The sequence below is a fragment of the Carica papaya genome, chromosome 3 (assembly GCF_054855325.1).
Source record: "Carica papaya isolate Zhongbai chromosome 3, ASM5485532v1, whole genome shotgun sequence".
NCBI classification, from domain to species: domain Eukaryota; kingdom Viridiplantae; phylum Streptophyta; class Magnoliopsida; order Brassicales; family Caricaceae; genus Carica; species Carica papaya.
In genome coordinates, this window is record NC_142311.1 from 374,749 (window position 1) to 392,387 (window position 17,639).

General features: G+C 35.4%; 2 protein-coding genes across 2 annotated transcripts; one reads left to right on the forward strand and one right to left on the reverse strand.

Moving 5' to 3' along the window:
* The first annotated feature begins 446 nt into the window (after window positions 1–446).
* LOC110815414 (protein SEMI-ROLLED LEAF 2) lies at window positions 447–7,913 on the forward strand. Its single transcript, XM_088214776.1, has 20 exons — window positions 447–659; window positions 1,191–1,328; window positions 1,701–1,775; window positions 1,868–1,983; window positions 2,284–2,398; window positions 2,755–2,883; window positions 3,070–3,117; window positions 3,421–3,620; window positions 3,755–3,951; window positions 4,049–4,332; window positions 4,415–4,564; window positions 4,947–5,357; window positions 5,467–5,616; window positions 6,005–6,083; window positions 6,160–6,284; window positions 6,399–6,590; window positions 6,678–6,818; window positions 6,986–7,123; window positions 7,227–7,436; window positions 7,548–7,913. Exons 2-20 carry the CDS (start codon window positions 1,194–1,196, stop codon window positions 7,665–7,667), a joined length of 3,015 nt encoding a protein of 1,004 aa, XP_088070902.1. The 5' UTR covers window positions 447–659; window positions 1,191–1,193; the 3' UTR covers window positions 7,668–7,913.
* A 7,334-nt stretch (window positions 7,914–15,247) lies between these two features.
* On the reverse strand, window positions 15,248–16,621 carry LOC148266571 (uncharacterized). Its single transcript, XM_088214674.1, has 2 exons — window positions 16,094–16,621; window positions 15,248–15,796 (listed from the first exon to the last, which is right to left on the reverse strand). Exons 1-2 carry the CDS (start codon window positions 16,619–16,621, stop codon window positions 15,248–15,250), a joined length of 1,077 nt encoding a protein of 358 aa, XP_088070800.1.
* Between the last annotated feature and the right edge of the window lie 1,018 nt (window positions 16,622–17,639).

The following is a 17,639-nucleotide window of genomic DNA, read 5'->3' on the forward strand; positions in this document are numbered from 1 at the left end:
AAGTTAGAAAAGAAAAGGCATTAATGGGTTGGTTAATTACCAAACAAGAGTTTTTTTTAAGATAAAGTTGAAAACTTTCCATTCTGTTATAATTAACATTAACAACAAGCTAGAAAAAACCAGAGTTTGAAATAAAGTGGCCAACTTTTCTTTTGGTTTCATGTTTGTTTTGTCCCAAAAAGTATGAGAAAGCATTTATCCGGTTGAAAAGAGATTATATTCAAATGAGCAGATGCTTACAGAACAAAAAAATATCACGGAGGGAAAAAGATTGGAACTTTACCAAGAAAATGTATGTTCTATGGTCCTAGTTTTTAGCTATGGTGGGTGTTTTGGGGAGCGGAAATCGGTCTAACGAGGTCTAAAGCGAAGGTCTTGGACAGACACAGTACCTTACTTTACCAGTCTAATAATATTATTAAGAAAACTGACACATCACGTGATTCTACTGTCTTTCTCCTTCGTCCTCGTTATATCATTTGTTCTAAATCCACGCGCCCTTTTCTCTCTCTCTGCTCTCTCTCTCTGCTCTCTATTTCTCTCTGATCAAATTGTTCTTCTGTAACGTCTATTCGTGTGTGCTTTGCTGCTTTTCCTTCTTCAAGTTCCATTTTTCTGGTTCTCCTCTCTTGCTTGCAGATCTGCCTCTGCGGGGAAAGGTGCGTTAATGTTTTGCCGTGCCTGTTTTCTAATGTGTTTTTTCTCCTGTTAAATGGATCTCTTTTGTGTTTGTTTTTTGAATTTAATGAGCTTTTTTGAAGTTTTTGTCATCTGGGTATTTCGTTTTCTCCTTTCTGTACAGTGTTTTGGTTTATGTCTAGTTACTAGTAGTATGTGTTTTGTTCTTATGTTAGTCTTACAATTTCTGCTTTGTCTAGCTGGTTGGTGTTAACATTATTGTTTCTAAGTCATTTTGAGCTCTCGCTCTTTTATTTTTCTTTGTTGCAATTAGGTTTCCAGAGTCTTGCTTCAGTTTCTTGCCATGTAATAAATTTTCATTTTGTTTTCAGTTAGGCGTTTTTTCCTTGTGGTTCCAAGCATTTTAGTCTAGCCTTCTTCTGGCTATTGTGCATTCTGTCTCTTACATATGGTTCATGGCTTTGGTGACTGGGTGAAAGATTTTATCGGGTCTCTTTTCATTTTCCCACTTTATTCACTGGTTTCTTCTTTGTTTTTTTGAGAGCGCACAGAAAATGGGGATCGTTTCCAGGAAGATTTTCCCAGCATGCGGGAGCATGTGTGTGTGCTGCCCTGCTTTGAGGTCTAGATCTCGCCAACCCGTGAAGCGTTACAAGAAATTGCTTGCGGAGATCTTTCCCAAATCCCTTGTGAGCATCATTATTGTTTCATTCTTCTTTATCTGCTCTCTTTTTGGGAAATTTCTTGATGATTTAGCTGTTTGACATGTAATTTTGGTAATAAAAGTTAACATTGATGTTATCATTTTGTTTCTGATTTGTCTAATCTAAGCAAGCACAGGTTTATTTGTTCATTCTTTGAAAACTAGTGGGTTGTAAATGATTATACTACTCTGTAGATTGTTTACGTATAGCATTCTTGATTTCGATAGAGATGGGTGCTCCATTTTTTTTCCTTGAAAAGGAACTTAACTTGAGTATGATCTTTTCAAACTGTATCATACTATGGAGCCTATTGCTTTAAACTGTGATGATGAAGTTAAACTCCGATATGTAATGCAGGATGGTCCCCTAAATGAGAGAAAAATTGTCAAATTGTGTGAATATGCTGCAAAAAACCCATTTCGTATACCAAAGGTGGTAACATTATCAACCTTATGTATGTTCTGTTGATAGAAATAACTTTTTCCTTGAAAGCAATATGAATGGCTTCATTTTTTTAATCTCAGATTGCAAAATTTCTCGAAGAGAGATGCTGCAAAGAACTTCGAGCCGACCACATCAAGTTCATCACTATCATCACAGAGGCTTATAATAAAATGCTCTGCTTGTGTAAAGAGCAAATGTAAGTCTAGCATATTATTGTTTCTTTTTTCTTTTTTTTTTCTGAATTTTTTTTGTAAAAAAACGACTAGACTGGTTTGACTATCTTTATATATTACATAATTCAACTACAATTTTCTCGGCTGAACTACTAATTGTTTAACAAATACCATTCTGTAATTAGCAAAGGGAATTCAATGTGATTTTTTCTTCCATTTTTCCGTCCTTGGCATTACTTGTCATCACAAACAAATGTTACAATGTGTGCCAGGAAGAAATGCATTCTTGGTGAATTCTCACCTGTGACTATTTCTTTTTCCAGAGCATATTTTGCTGTAAGTCTGCTGAATATCGTTAGTGAACTGCTGGACAACTCTAAGCAAGATGCTACGAGGATGCTTGGATGCCAAACCTTGACAAGGTTCATTTATAGTCAGGTAAAATTATGATGGAGCATGCAATCCTGCCTGAACTCTTTTGTTGAGGAAGTGTTATTCATATGTCTCTTTTGTGTTGCATTAGCAAATTTGATGTTGTCCAGCTGTCCACCCCTTGTATGTTGAGAAGTATGTATATATCAGTTTTATTGTTCTAAGTGACTTGCATTCAGTCTTCTGGTCCCAGAAAGCAAGGATTAGCCACATCCTTTTTTCTCTTAGTAATCAAATGTTGGGTTGTAGATGTCTGAAAACATTTTCTTTTGTCATTCAGTGTGAATATGATATCTATCCTAATCTGCACTCAGCTATTATTTCCCACATTCTGCTCACATCTTATCCCTCTAAATGAGCAGACAGATGGCACTTACACGCACAACATAGAAAAGTTTGTTGAGAAAGTCTGTAAGCTGGCACAAGAGATTGGCGAAGAACAACAAAAGCAATGTTTGAGGGCATCAAGCTTGGAGTGCCTTTCGGCCATGGTAACATGATAGTTTTGAGCTCCTTCATTAATTTTTGTTTTCTAATGTCCCCTGACCAAGTCAATTTGTTATTGTTATTTTCCAAGCTTTTTGTTTAATAATGGGCGATTTTAATTTTTAAGCTCTTATTGGTGTTTACATCTTTGTTGACTTGGAATATTGATTGATATATTTCTTCCTCTGTAGGTATGGTTCATGACGGAGTTTTCCTATATCTTTGCTGCTTTTGATGAGGTCTGCATGCTTAATTTACTTCTTCTAAAGCTACATTATGTTGTGTAGTATCTTTCAATTTCTGATGTAACTAGAGACATTTAGATCTTATTTTTGTTGATGGGATGATTGAATGACTAAATCTAGATAAAATATGTCAGAATGTACATGTAGGGTGATCAAACTGACGATTGCATTTTTTTTTCTATCACAAAACAATTGGTCATTTGTATTATCTCTTAGATATAAAAAAAAACAAAAGCTTCTCTTTTTCTTTTTTAATGATAGGCATTGTATTTACTGGTTAGTGTTCATAACATGCAGATAGTACATGCCACGTTAGACAACTACGAGCCAGACACAAGTAATGAAAACGATGATGAGAGAGGTGAGTCACATCACAATTGGGTTGATGAAGTGGTTAGATGTGAAGGCAGAGGTGGGCCTGGTGGTAGTGAGTCCAGTCCTAGCTGCTTGATGATCAGGCCTCGGCCTGAAAGAAAAGATCCTTCGCTTCTGACAAGGTATTCATTTGGAAGCTTATAAAGAATAATGGAACAGTTTCCTTTCACAATTTATTAAAAGTTTTAACACTTCTGTTGGTGCCATAAATTTCTTTCCAGTTTTCTTGCATTTGCTAACCCTTATTTCTATATAGAGAAGAGAGAGAAAAACCTAAAGTATGGGCTCAAATTTGCGTTCAGAGAATGGTGGAACTGGCTAAAGAGAGTACAACAGTGCGTCGTGTGTTGGATCCTATGTTTACCTATTTTGATTCTAAAAGGCACTGGGTTCTGAGGCAGGGCCTGGCTAATATTGTTTTGTCTGATATGTCATACTTGATGGAGAATTCAGGTATTTTCTTCGTATCATTTAGTTCTTGCTGTGTCAAGAATTATTTTCTTGTGCGAAGATTAGGATTAAAATTTGGATGTCTGACACTTGATTCCAGGGAATCAGCAATTGGTTTTATCTGCTGTGATACGTCATCTAGACCACAAGAATGTCACTCATGATTCCCAAATGAAATCTCATGTAATACAAGTTGCTGCTGTTCTAGCACGGCAGATTAAATCAGGAGCAGCGCAATCAGAAATTGGTTTTGTTAGTGATCTGTGCAGGCATTTGAGAAAAAGCTTTCAGGCCACAGCTGAGTCAGTTGGAGAGCAAGAGATGAACTTGAATGTCACACTGCAAAATTCTATCGAAGATTGCTTACTTGAGATAGCAAAAAGGGTAGTTTGAAGTTTTAGTGGAACATATATTTGTTGTTTTGTTTTCCTCCCAGTTCAATTGATTTTTTATGGTCTTTTACTAGATTGGGGATGCACGGCCGTTATACGACATGATGGCAATCACATTGGAGAAGCTACCATCTTCAGGAATTGTTGCCCGGGCAGCCATCGGATCATTGTTGGTGCTTGCTCATATGATTTCTTTAGCATCCTTGTCCTCACAATCCCAGCAGGTTGACAAAGGATGATATGTTCTCCTTCTTCTTCATTCCTTCATTTTTTTTTTTGGGTTTTAAGATTACTTCTTTATATTTTTGGCAAAGTATACAAAGTAATTGGGAACTATTTTAATACAGTTAAGTAGTTAAATGACTTCATATTGCCATATTTTGATCCTCATGTTCAAACAATGGTGAAATGTAGTTTTTGAGCTCTAATTTAACCAATTACTGTTTTCTAAATAACAGCATATAGCTTAATTAGAGATTTTAGAATAAACATTTAGACTTGGGCATCTGTCATAAGTTGACTACGGTATATTTGTCTGTATCCTCTAGTCCTCTTCCAGTCCATTATTGCAGGTTCTAACCATGATTTTGTTGTTCTTTTGCCCAGGTTTTTCCAGAATCACTTCTTGTCCAACTTTTGAAGGTCATGCTGCATCCAAACATCGAGGCACGTGTAGGAGCACACCAGATCTTTTCAGTTCTTCTTGTTCCAAGATTTAATCATTCTCGATGTGAAGTTGCATCTGTACGATCTGGTTATCTCTATGAACAACGGAAAGGGCGTTCAGATACTGTATCAGCATTTGCTTCTATTACAGCTCTACTTGAAAAGCTCCAGAGAGAAAAGGATGGTCCAAAAAAGGATAAGAATGGGTATAATGTTCATGATGATTTTAAAGGATGGGACATTGCAGAGGAAGACTGGAGACAGGGGCGTGCTCGCAAAAGTTCCCCTAACTTTTACAAGTTAAGCTCTATTATTGACAGGACTACTGGCCAATCAAGCATCGCTGATGTGGTAAGCAGTTTCTCTTTGTAAGGAGCTCATAAGTGCTTATATGTAGTTAGTTGTAATATATTTTCTCCAAGTCTTTGATTTCACCAGTCCATTTCTTTGATCTTTGCAGGAACCATATATTATGAAGCTCACTGAAGATCAGATTGCACAGTTGCTATCTGCCTTCTGGATACAAGCCACTCTTCCTGATAATTTACCTTCAAATTTTGAAGCTATTGCTCATTCTTTTGGGTTAACACTTGCTTCTTTACATTTAAAGGTGATATTCAAAATTTCCATTCATACATTATGTTGCCTCAATCTTTTTGAAAATTATTTTACTGTTGCTTCTGGGGGATCATGCTAGTTTTGAACTGAACGAGGACCTGGTTGAATGTTCCATCTAAAAGTTGATTGATCAAGTTGTAACTTCATCTTTCTTTCAAGTAATCATTCCGTGATTATGTTAAGATAATTTGCATTCACCACTGTAGATCATAGTCAATGCCTATGACTTCTTTATTCTCGGTCAGTCCTGTTAGTCCATAATGCCTACGATTGCTATCAGAACAGTTGAACCATTTTTATGGTGTAAAGATGCTCAATTAAGCTCCAGTGTAAATTTTTACTTTGATCATTAACAGTTCTTCAAATATGTGATGTTGCAGAATCCAAATGATAATCTCGTGGTTCAGTTCTTTCAGCTTCTCTTGTCCCTCAGGAACTTAAGTTTGGATCCTCACAATGGTATTGGTGACTTCTTAAGAAGCCATTAAATTTTTTGAGTAAGACATATGATTAATATCCTTTATCTTCTTATCAGGGATGCTGCCTCCTGCATGCAAGAGATCTATTTTCGTTCTATCAATGGGCATGTTGATGTTTGCCGCTAATACATATCACTTTCCCGATTTGAAGGACTTGCTCAAGTCCTTAGTTTCAAGTGATGTGAGTTTTCTTTTCTTCGTGATTTTTACTTGTGTTGTCTCATCCAAGTGTATTTTTCCTCATTTTTATTAAATTTTTGGCAAATACCTCATCAAGTGTACTTATCTTTTTCAGGTTGATCCTTTTCTGGGCATTACAGATGACCTTCAAGTCTATCTGAGACCTCATGCGGACGTGAGAGAGTTTGGATCTCTTAGCGATAATCAGATGGCTACATCAATACTCTTTGAGTTAAGGAACAAAGTACATGAATCTGACAAGCTCATAGTTGATATCTTTGTTCGACATTTGTCTGCCATCACCGAGGTATAATATTTTAGTATTGTGTTTTTGGTACCTGTCTCTGTTGAAGGCTTTTTATTGGTCTTTGTCTAATTTTATGTACTTACCAAGATGGAGGATGATGATGTGCGGAGGCAACTGTCTGAACCATTCACACCCGATGATGCATTTATTTTTGGTCCACGGCCACTTCTTGACTTGGACCAGAATCAAATGATTTCCCATTCGAAGGAGTCACTCTCCTTCGACGAGGTACTGTCTCAGTGACAATTTTTATACCTCGATAATTTAAATGTTAAATGATCTAATTTCTTGACACAATTAAACTACTTACAAACAGAAGAATTGCTTCTATATGTGAGAAAATAGATTGTGGAGTGGCAAACTGAAGAGCATTGTTATTATTTCTTATTTAACAGGATGTTCCAACGAGTACATATGTCGAAGATGATGCAACTAGTGAAGTGTCTGTTGCTGACATCTCCCGCTTCATTCCTAGAATGCCTCCTTCACCTTCTATCTCTCATGTTATCAGCATTGGGCAGCTTTTGGAATCGGTACACTTTTCAAAGTCTACCCTCTCCTTTGCATGGACATCTGAAATTTGCATATGAAGAACCTCTCGTCCTTGTTTTAATAATTGTGATGATGCATTTTTAGGCACTAGAAGTTGCAGGTCAAGTAGCAGGAACAACTGTCTCTACATCACCACTCCCTTACAACACCATGGCTAGGCATTGTGAAACATTTGGAACAGGCACAAGGAAGAAGCTGTCAAATTGGTTGGCCCACGAAAACCATCAAACTAGAGGTTCTGGCAAATCTCTCCCGACTTTTTTCCCTGATGATGCGCGCTTAGCACTTAGGAAGGTAAACATGGTTGATCGCGCCTCACCCGAAGTTCAAACTGATTTTATTCATTAAAGCTTTCCGTATCTAGACTTAATATCATGTGTTGAAATTTTACCGGTGTTAATACAGATAGCAATGGATAGCGGGCTTGTTGGAGGCATTGAGTTGCCAGGTCAAGACCCATGCTTGGCAATGAGACTGCCTCCAGCCAGCCCTTTCGACAACTTCCTTAAAGCTGCCGGGTGTTGAAAAGGAAGAGAAGCCAGGAATTGGATCGTTGTGTATGGTGTGTTTGAAGTGTTGTAAAGTGTTAGCTAAAGGGATTAGCAGGTTAAGTAAGAGTTTAAGGCATCTTTTGACTTGAAGTGTAGTAGTGTGAACTATCTACCAAAACAGTGTGTAGGAGGTTGCTTTCTAGTTTAGCCATTGTAGTAGCAGTGCGTATGCTGCAAATCCCCCCGTTGTGGTAAATTATTAGATGGGAATTTCATGTCCTATTAATCTGAATTAACTTAAAGTAGCACATACATACATATATATATATATGTGGATATGCTAGTTCTAGTTAATATTTTGTTAGAAATAGGAGGAGAAAAGAGAGATTAATCGAAAGACTTAATCTTTTTTTGTAGTTAGCTTGAAAAAACCTTTAGCACATAGATATATATATATATATATGTGTGTATTAACATAACTTTTAAAATTTTAAACGCATGTAGTATGAGAAAGTATGATTTATAATCATGTTTAAAGTGTAAGAAACCACTTAGAAAATTTAAAAGATATATTTATAATCTTAAGACGAAGGGTTTTTTTATTGTATAAATTATTTCAACAATATATATATATATATATATATATATATAGATTACTAAGATCACTGATAAACAAATTAGTAAGCTTGTTATCTTCTATTTACAGCAAGGGGGTTGCAGACTTTACATGTGATATTCCAATTCATCACTAAAACCACAGTCTTCTTGTGCATGAAGTTGATTTTGAGAATTATTATATATATATGTGTGTGTTTTCATTATAATATTGTTTACTTCGTTACTGGTTATTTAATAATTAGTAGAATGTATTGAAACAAATTAGCCAAGGGTAAGAGCGGTGCACTCCGGCTGACAAGGTCCCGAAAATGGTCCAGGAGAGGCTCTGGCTACGGCTGGGACCTGCACATTGACCCCTCATGCCCGACCACCTGACCTCACTGGTTATTCTCTGACTCACTCCCTGCACCACCCTGTTCGATGTCTAAATTAAATTCCAACCCAAAATTACATATAATAATTTAGTCAGTAATAATAATAATAATAATAATAGGAATATCTAGTGAGGCAACTGCTTCATAATTATTCATATTATAATGTCTGCGAGAACAAAGTTTAGCAGCGCTCTGACTAGTGGCTTCTTTCTTGCATCGATTAGTACTGTACTCTATTCTTGCTTTTGCTTCCTGGATTCTTTTGTATTCGAACCTCTTTAACCTACATACATATACATATCAAGTGTACTACTTACCATTATATAATTCAAATAAAAGCTGAAAATTATACCCAATACCATACTAATATGAGGGTATATATAAATGTAGTCAAATCGAAAAGTCCATGCATTCAAGGTAAACCAGAAAAAACTGGCTGTAGTAAATAATATATGTGTGTGTGTGTGTGTGTATATATATATATATGTAGATATAAGGTGCATGTGCTTTTAATTTTGTGATAAATCACAGTCAAGCTTTTGTATTCATCATTGATGGACTTGTCTCCCTTGTCTTAGCTCTTTCTTCATGCGTGTTGAATTTGTCCATGCAGCGGGTCGCGGACGGTGCTCGAGCTCCTCTCTTTTCTTACGATCAAACAGTATAAAGCACGGTAAGGTGGTGGGAAAATTAGCTCCACCATTCTTTTTTTAAGTTCTTGTGGGTCATTTCCATTTTTGGAAAAGAGAAAATTAATTTGTTCATAACAACGAATTCATAAATTTTCAAACAAATAAATACAGAAGAATCTATATGTCTCACACTTGGCAGAGCAAATTATATATGCTTTAGAAAGATTGCGACCCTTTATTTTTATCCACATATAATATGATTCTGAATATTTAAATATATATATATATATATATATGGATGTATATATATCAATTATGTGTACGTGATCATGTGATTTTACAAGCGGGGAAAGGTGGCGGACAACAACATTTGTGTTAGGAAATTGATCTGCGTGTATATATACATGAGGTCGTGATGTATAAAGCTATATATGGTATCTGTAATTGTATAATGTGTGAATACATAATATTTATATGTATGTACATTTACGTGATACCTACTGGACTGCTTCTGGTTTATAGTACCGTTCACGGGAGAGACCCTCGAAAGTTCTAGTGGAAGGTATGATTAATTGTAATTATTTGTGTAGTCATATACATACATACATACATATATATATATATATATATATATACACATTACCCTGTGTATTAAAAAAATGTAACTATTGACGAGTGGTCGTATTCATGGACTAATTATTGATCTTAATTTTTTAGGTTAGTGAATTTTTTCTTGTAAACATTATATTATTACATCAAGAATTTCCCAATGGAAATTATGGACCTTTAAAACAGCACGTGTCCATAATCATGGAGTTATAATTAATAATTAATAATTAATAAATCTGTAATGCATATACAACTAATATATCTAATATAAGTAATATATTTCGACTAATTAATTATTTAATTATTAAAAAATAAGAAAATAATTACCAATTTTTTACGAGATTATCTATCATCACTTAATCACTAATTATCTAACCCTACTTATATATTCCAAGAACATCAATGATTAAGTCTTGAATAATATGATTAGTATTAATAATTGAATTGCTAATACAAGGTTTTATCTTAAAGCCTAAGATATTGTCACATCATGCATTTTGTTTCTCCACTAATCCTAGCTTTGATATAGTGCCTACCTAATATAATATATTGTTTTCTAATTATTGTTTAGAAGTTAATTTACTATAATCGATGTCTTAACTCGAATCTATTTTGTGTTTTATATAAATATTCAAGATTAAATTTTGTAATTGCTAATTTAAAATGATAATAACGAGAGAAAGCAATAATAAATTGTATAATATTTAAATAGATTAACGGGTCTCTCAAAAGAAAAAATAAAAAATTATAATTATACCACGAACTATATGTACTTATATAGTAAAATCTCAAGTTATGAATAATTTTTCTTCTTAATTAATTAATACCCTAAATTTTGTGTGATCAACACTTGATTTCTCATACGACAACCTTATAATTAATTAGGATAATAGTATAATAAATTGTATAATATTCAAATAAATTGATGGGTCTCTCAAAAAAAAATTGAAAATTATAATTATAGCACGAACCATATGTACTTATATAGTAAAATCTCAAGTTATGAATAATTTTCCTTCTTAATTAATTAATTAATACCCTAAATTTTGTGTAATCAACACTTGATTTCTCATACGAAAACCTTATAATTAATTAGGATCATAGTATAATAATAAATCGATGACATAAACGAAAATTTCTTAGCATAATCTTGCAAAAGTAATTCATTAATTATGCTTAATAAACAACATCATTAAATCAAAATTTGTGTGGGGAACTGCTGTCATCTTTTTTATGATTAAAGTGGAATTTGAAATTGTGTTAATTAGTTAGGAGACAATTTCACATTATTACATAACAAAGCAATTAAGGCTTTTAAATAATTAATTATGAAGCTCTATGTATATAAGCTTTAAAATCATATATTTATATATTATTTTTCTAAAAGAAGTCTCGAGCGAAAAATATTTGAATTATTTTGTGGATTGATGTCGTTCAAATCTTAATACGATTATTTTATTCTTCTAAAAAATATATATATAATTATCTTAAGGTATTAATTTTAAATTACAATAAGTAAATAAGTAATTTTATAAATAAATAAAAAAATATATAAGGGTTTTATTAATATGTAAGTTAATTATAATGGTTAAGCTAGAAAACTTTAAAAACGAAAGTAAGAACTTTTTCCAAACCCTAAATTAGAACTTCGTTGCACTATACTTAGATATAAAAGCGAAAAGAATTAGATTTTGTCATATAAAACATATTTGAGTTTATTACGTTATACATAGAGAGTTGTGAATTTCGGAAATAATAAGTTTGTATTAAATTTTAAAAAGTTTAACGAATTTTAAATCAGAATTTGATAACCATCGTACCTAAATACCATGTATATCACAAATAAATATCATGTATTAGACTTCTCATGGACATTTATATGCATTATTAAAATTTCTGAATACTTATATAATATTTTGATTTAATTGAATTTCAAAGAAGCTTTGGTATTTTATTATAAATTTTCGATTTAACGTTACGGGTAAATTATCTTAAACTTATTATTTCAATTCTATTAAATCATTAAATTATTTAATCGCTTTTTAGCTATTTATGAATTATATTTGTTTGAAAATTTATATTATGTATAATTATTATTATGAGTTAAAAACTTTGTTATATTTTGATAAGTTCAAAATCAATGAATTTGATAAAATTATCTGTTTCGATAAAAATAAAAATATGTTTTATTTAGTTTAGCGAGAATAATAAGTGGTTAATAAACTTATTATGAAATTCAATATAATTATTACCGGATCCCGTTAATAGAGATAAATATAGCACGTAACGTCAAAAATATATTTGTTCGTGGCTTTGATATAGAGATTTTGAATAATAAGATACACACGAAGACTTGTAACGTGTAATTAATGCAAGAGTAAAGGTAAAAGATTACTTGTATTTTACACTGGTGTTTAAGGAGATACTTTTACTTGACATTCAAAGGGGCATGGTTAGTGTGCTAAATGCGAGCAAACTTAGCATGAAGGGTGTTGATCGAAAGCGAATAAGCTTCAAATGAAGCTCTGTGAATGAGAAAACTTAGAGAGAGAGAGTTGAGGAGAGAGAGGGCAACAAAACAGAGCAAGCTTATGCAATTGCCTCTGTTTTGCTATTTTGAAGAGGCGTGCCCTTTTGGAGAAAAGAAGTAATCTCTTCTTTTTATTTCAGCATATATATAGAAATACAAATTTAAATAGATTACATCAATCAACCGATCAAATCAGATCGACCGAAAATCATGCATACACATCGCATGGAATTTTACGTATCCTTCCGTGAAACAACTTCACGGTGGATTTTCTTTTTTTGAATTTAAACTCAACAGAAAAAAATCATTAAATTTAACACTCCCCCTTAATGACTTTTTTCACTAATCCCACCTTTTTCCGCAATTCCTCAAATTTAGCTTTAGACAGGGCCTTGGTTAGAATGTCTGCAAGCTGATCATCAGTGGAGCAATGTATCAGCTTTATTTCTTGATTCCTCTCAGCCTCACGTATAGCATGATACTTAACGTTGATGTGTTTAGTTCTCCTGTGTATTACAGGATTTTTCGCAATGGCAATTGCAGACTTGTTGTCTACATACAACACTGTAGGTGTTTGTTTGTCCAGCTTTACATCATTGAACACCTTCCTCAACCAAATTGCTTGGTTAATTGCTATAGCTGCGGCTACATACTCAGCCTCAGCTGTGGACTGAGCCACAGTATCCTGTTTCTTATATGCCCATGAAAAAATACCAGAGCCTAGTTTGAACAAGTACCCAGTTGTGCTACGTGCATCTTCTACGCTTCCTGCCCAACCACTGTCACTGTAGCTGACTAATCCACCATCAGCTCTTGCTTTGAATTAAACACCAAAATTCCAGGTTCCTTTCAAGTACCTCAGCACATGTTTGGCAGCTTGTAAGTGTGATTCCCTCGGTGAAGCCATGTACCTTGAAAGTAAACTTACTGCAAACAAAATGTCTGGTCTGGTAGCTGTGAGATACAGAAGGCTCCCAATCAGACTTCTGTAATTCCCCTCTTCAACTTTACTATATTTCTCGTCCTTTGACAATTTCAGGTTGGACACTAGTGATATAGATACTGATTTACAGTGATTCATGTTGAATTTATTTAGAATTTCTTTGGTATACTTGCCTTATGAAAGAAAAATACCCAGGTTGCTTTGATGAATCTCCATTACCAGGAAGTAGGTAGCCTCCCCAAGATCAGACATCTCAAATTCCTTTTCCAATTTCAGCTTGAACTCTATCATTTTCCTTTTGTTGCTGCCTGTCACCAGTATATCATCAACATATACTAAGGTGATAAGACTGTCTTCATCTCTATTCACATACAATGTATTTTCTGTCATGCTCCTCTCAAACCCACAGTGGAGTAAGTATGTATTTAACTTATCATACCAGCCTCGTGGAGCCTATTTGAGGCCGTATAGGGCCTTGTGAAGAAGATAGACGTGTCTCTCCTTTCCAGGTTGAATGAACCCGGTGGCTACTCAATATAATTTTTTTCATTCAGCTTGCCATTCAAGAAGACCGATTTCACATCCAAATGCATCACACTCCAACTAAAATAAGCTGCCATGGCCAGAATGAATCTAATTGTTTCATATCTGGCCACAGGAGCAAAGGTCTCTGTGTAGTCGATTCCTGGAAGCTGGGAGTACCCTTTTGCCACAAGCCGTGCCTTGTGCTTGTTTGTTGTCCCGTCCGGATTGAGTTTCACTTTGAACACCCACTTTACTCTAATAGGTTTTTTGTTTGTACTTGATTTTACCAGAGACCAAGTATTGTTTTTGTCGATCGTCCTGATTTCCTCTTCCATGGCAAGTCTCCACTCTTGCTGCTGAAGTGCTTCCTCAACAGAGGAAGGTTCTTTTGAGGCAAAGCTACACCTCTCATAGATGTCAGTTAGACTTTTCATTTTTATTTTCTCTTCTGCTTCACCTTCTTCATCTTGTTCATCTTCTTCATCTTGTTCATCACTCTGAGTTGGGTTTGATACTATCATTGATTTCTTTCCTTCTTTAACTGTGACACAGTCTCGTTCGACTTTCTGCTTCTCCCAATTCCAGTAGTTGTTTTCATCCACCGTTACATTTCTTCGAATTATAAGTTTGTTGGTTTTCAGGTTTAGAATTCTATATACTTTTGCTTTAGTACTGTATCCCTAAAATACTCTCAATTCAGCCTTCATTTCTAGCTTGGATCTCCTGTCATCCGAGACATGGCAGTAGCACACGGATCCAAACACTTTTAGATACTTAGTTGATGGTTTGATGCCACTCCAGGCCTCCGCCGGTGTCATCTGCTTTACAGCCTTTGTAGGCAACATGTTAAACAGGAACACAGTAGTGTTCACTGTCTCAGCCCACAAGGCTTTAGGCAGGTGCTTGTCAGCAAGCATGCTTCTTGCCATTTCCATAATGGTTTTGTTCTTCCTCTCCGAGACACCATTTTGTTGAGGAGAATATGGTACCGTGAGCTGCCTTTTGATCTCATTCTCATAACAGAAATCATTGAATTGGCTGGAATTGAATTCAAGCCCATTATCTGTCCTTAGGCACCTCAGTACACTACCACTTTCCTTCTCTACAATAGCCTTGAACTTCTTGAATTTACCTAAAATTTGAACTTTATTCTGCAGGAAACAAACCCAAATCATCATGGAAAAATCATATATGAACAAGCCAAAATACCTGCAACCACTCATGGAGTTTTCTGTCATTGGACCACAAATATCAGAATGATAAGTGCCAGCTTCTCTTTTGCTCTCCAATCTGTTTACGAAGGAAATGAATTCCTTGCCAATTTCCCCATATGACATGCACCACATACTGTCTCAGTGACTGCAATATTTGGGAAGTCCTTGGTTAGACCTCCCTTCTGCAGTTGTTGTAGCCCAGCCGCATGAAAATGCCCAAGGCGCCTGTCCAAATCTCACCTTTAGTTACAGAGGCAACACTGGCCCTCTCAACTACTTCTCTGAGTTTCAAGGAGTAGACTTGATTCTTCTTTTGGATGAAAGCAATCAAGCAATCCTCAGGATCATATATCCTGCAGCAGTTATCCTTGAATCCCACCGAGTAGCCTCGATCAGTCATCTGATTCACACTAAGAAGATTCTGTGAGAGGGTAGGAACAAAATTTACATCAGTGATAAGTTTTCTACCTTCATTAGTTTCAATGGCTATGTTGCCTTTGCCCTTGATGGTTTCCAGCATACCATTTCCAAGTCGGACCTGGCCTGTGATTGTTCTGTCTAGTGATACGAATAAGCCCTCATCCTTGCACATGTGGGAGGTACATCCACTGTCCACCACCCAGAGAGTATCATCCTCCACTGGCGGCTTATTTAGCGCAACGAGAATTGTGTCACTTGGCTCACAGGACAACTTGGTGATATTGGCTTGCAGTTGTTCCTGCTTTGGTCATGATCCTTCCTGCTTCTGTTTCTATCTACAGAATTTTTCCTTGTGACTAAACCTTTTGCAAAAATTGCACTGAACGGTTTTCTTTCCCTTGTACCATCACTCATTTTCTGAGTGATTTGTCAAGGAACAGATACTGCACTCAGAATATTTTTTTTGTTTACTGGAATTTTGGTTTCCAGTTTGATTCCATTCACTCATTCTTCCTTGAATCTATGTTGAAGAGCTGCCTTTGTTCTGAGTTGAAATTAAGGCTCCCTCTGTATGTTGTTGAACATGCATATTTACCCGTTGCTCACTGGATTGAAGCTTGTTTATCAGCCCAGCCGAAGAGATAGTCTCAATGTCTGCAAGTTCCTCCAAGGCTGAGATTTTAGACTCGAATTTGGGGGGCAAGCTGATAAGAATTTGCTCTACTACCCTTGATTCCGGAAAATCCTCCCCAAGCAGTCTCATTTTGTTTACCACGTCCGAGAGTTTAGATGCATAGTCCTTCACTGATTCATTTTCCTGCATTCTGAGTAATGCAAACTCACTCTTCAGTCTCAAGATTTTTACCTTCCTACTTCTGACTCCCCCATCGAACTCTTCCTTAAGTTTCTCCCAAGCAGCCTTTGGTGATTCGAAATTCATAATCCTTGAAAATACCCTATCCGAAACGGCCGAAAAAAGGCAAGCAATTGCCTTTGGTTTCTTGGCTTTATCTTCCTCGTGCCTTCTGATTTGGTTTATAGTGGCAGTGTCCCCTGGTGGAGGAGGATCACTGTCATCCAGAATAACATTCCACAGACTTAAGGCTTTCAGATGGACTCTCATTTTGATTGCCCATACATGATAGTTTTCTCCATTGAAGTGTGGAGGGGGTGTTGTTCCAGTGGATGTCATTGGATTTTTTGATGGTATATTGGTTTACCAGTCCCTTAAGATAACGGCTCTGATACCACTTGTTGATCGAAAGCGAATAAGCTTCTAAGGAGGCTCTGTGAATGAGAAAACTTAGAGAGAGAAAGTTGAGGAGAGAGAGGGCAGCAAAACAGAGCAAGTTCATGCAACTGCCTCTGTTTTGCTGTTTTGAAGAGGCGTGCCCTTTTGGAGAGAAGAAGTAATCTTTTCTTTTTATTTCAACATATATATATAGAAATACAAATTTAAACAGATTACATCAACCAACTGATCAAATCAGATCGATCGAAAATCATGCATACACATCGCATGAAATTTTACGTATCCTTCCGTAAAATAACTTCATGGTAGATTTCTTTTTTTTGAATTTAAACTCAACAGAAAAAATCATTAAATTTAACAAAGGGGTTGGGTTTGGTGTTTCTTGTGAGCTCATTGCTATTTAGTGCAGGTAAACAGTCCATGGCAGACAAGAATTCGAGCATACTTAATAGCAAAGGTGATGTATTATATTTATACACATTCACCGTCTTCATTAACCATTAGGAAAAGAACAGAGAAAGTAAAAAAAAAATGATAAGAGCTGGAAATATATGTGTGTATGCATACATACATGTGTGTGTGTGTGTCATGTTCCCATTAGTGGGTAGAGCAGTAATTATAAGCAGGAGTACTAAGAAAAATGGTGAGTGGAAAATAGCAGGAGATGAACAGTTCTATTTACTCATTTGTTTTCTTTTCGGGGAGGGAATCCATTTCTTTATTTATTTTTTTTCTCCAATGGGTCACTCCAGCTCCTCAGTGTACGGAGCCACTCAGTATCTGAAACGTGGCCATGAAAACTCCTCCTTTCATTCTTTTACTTACTTTTTGAAAAAATAGGTACCTATTCATACACATGGATGGATTATTAGATTTGACCTGTATAAAT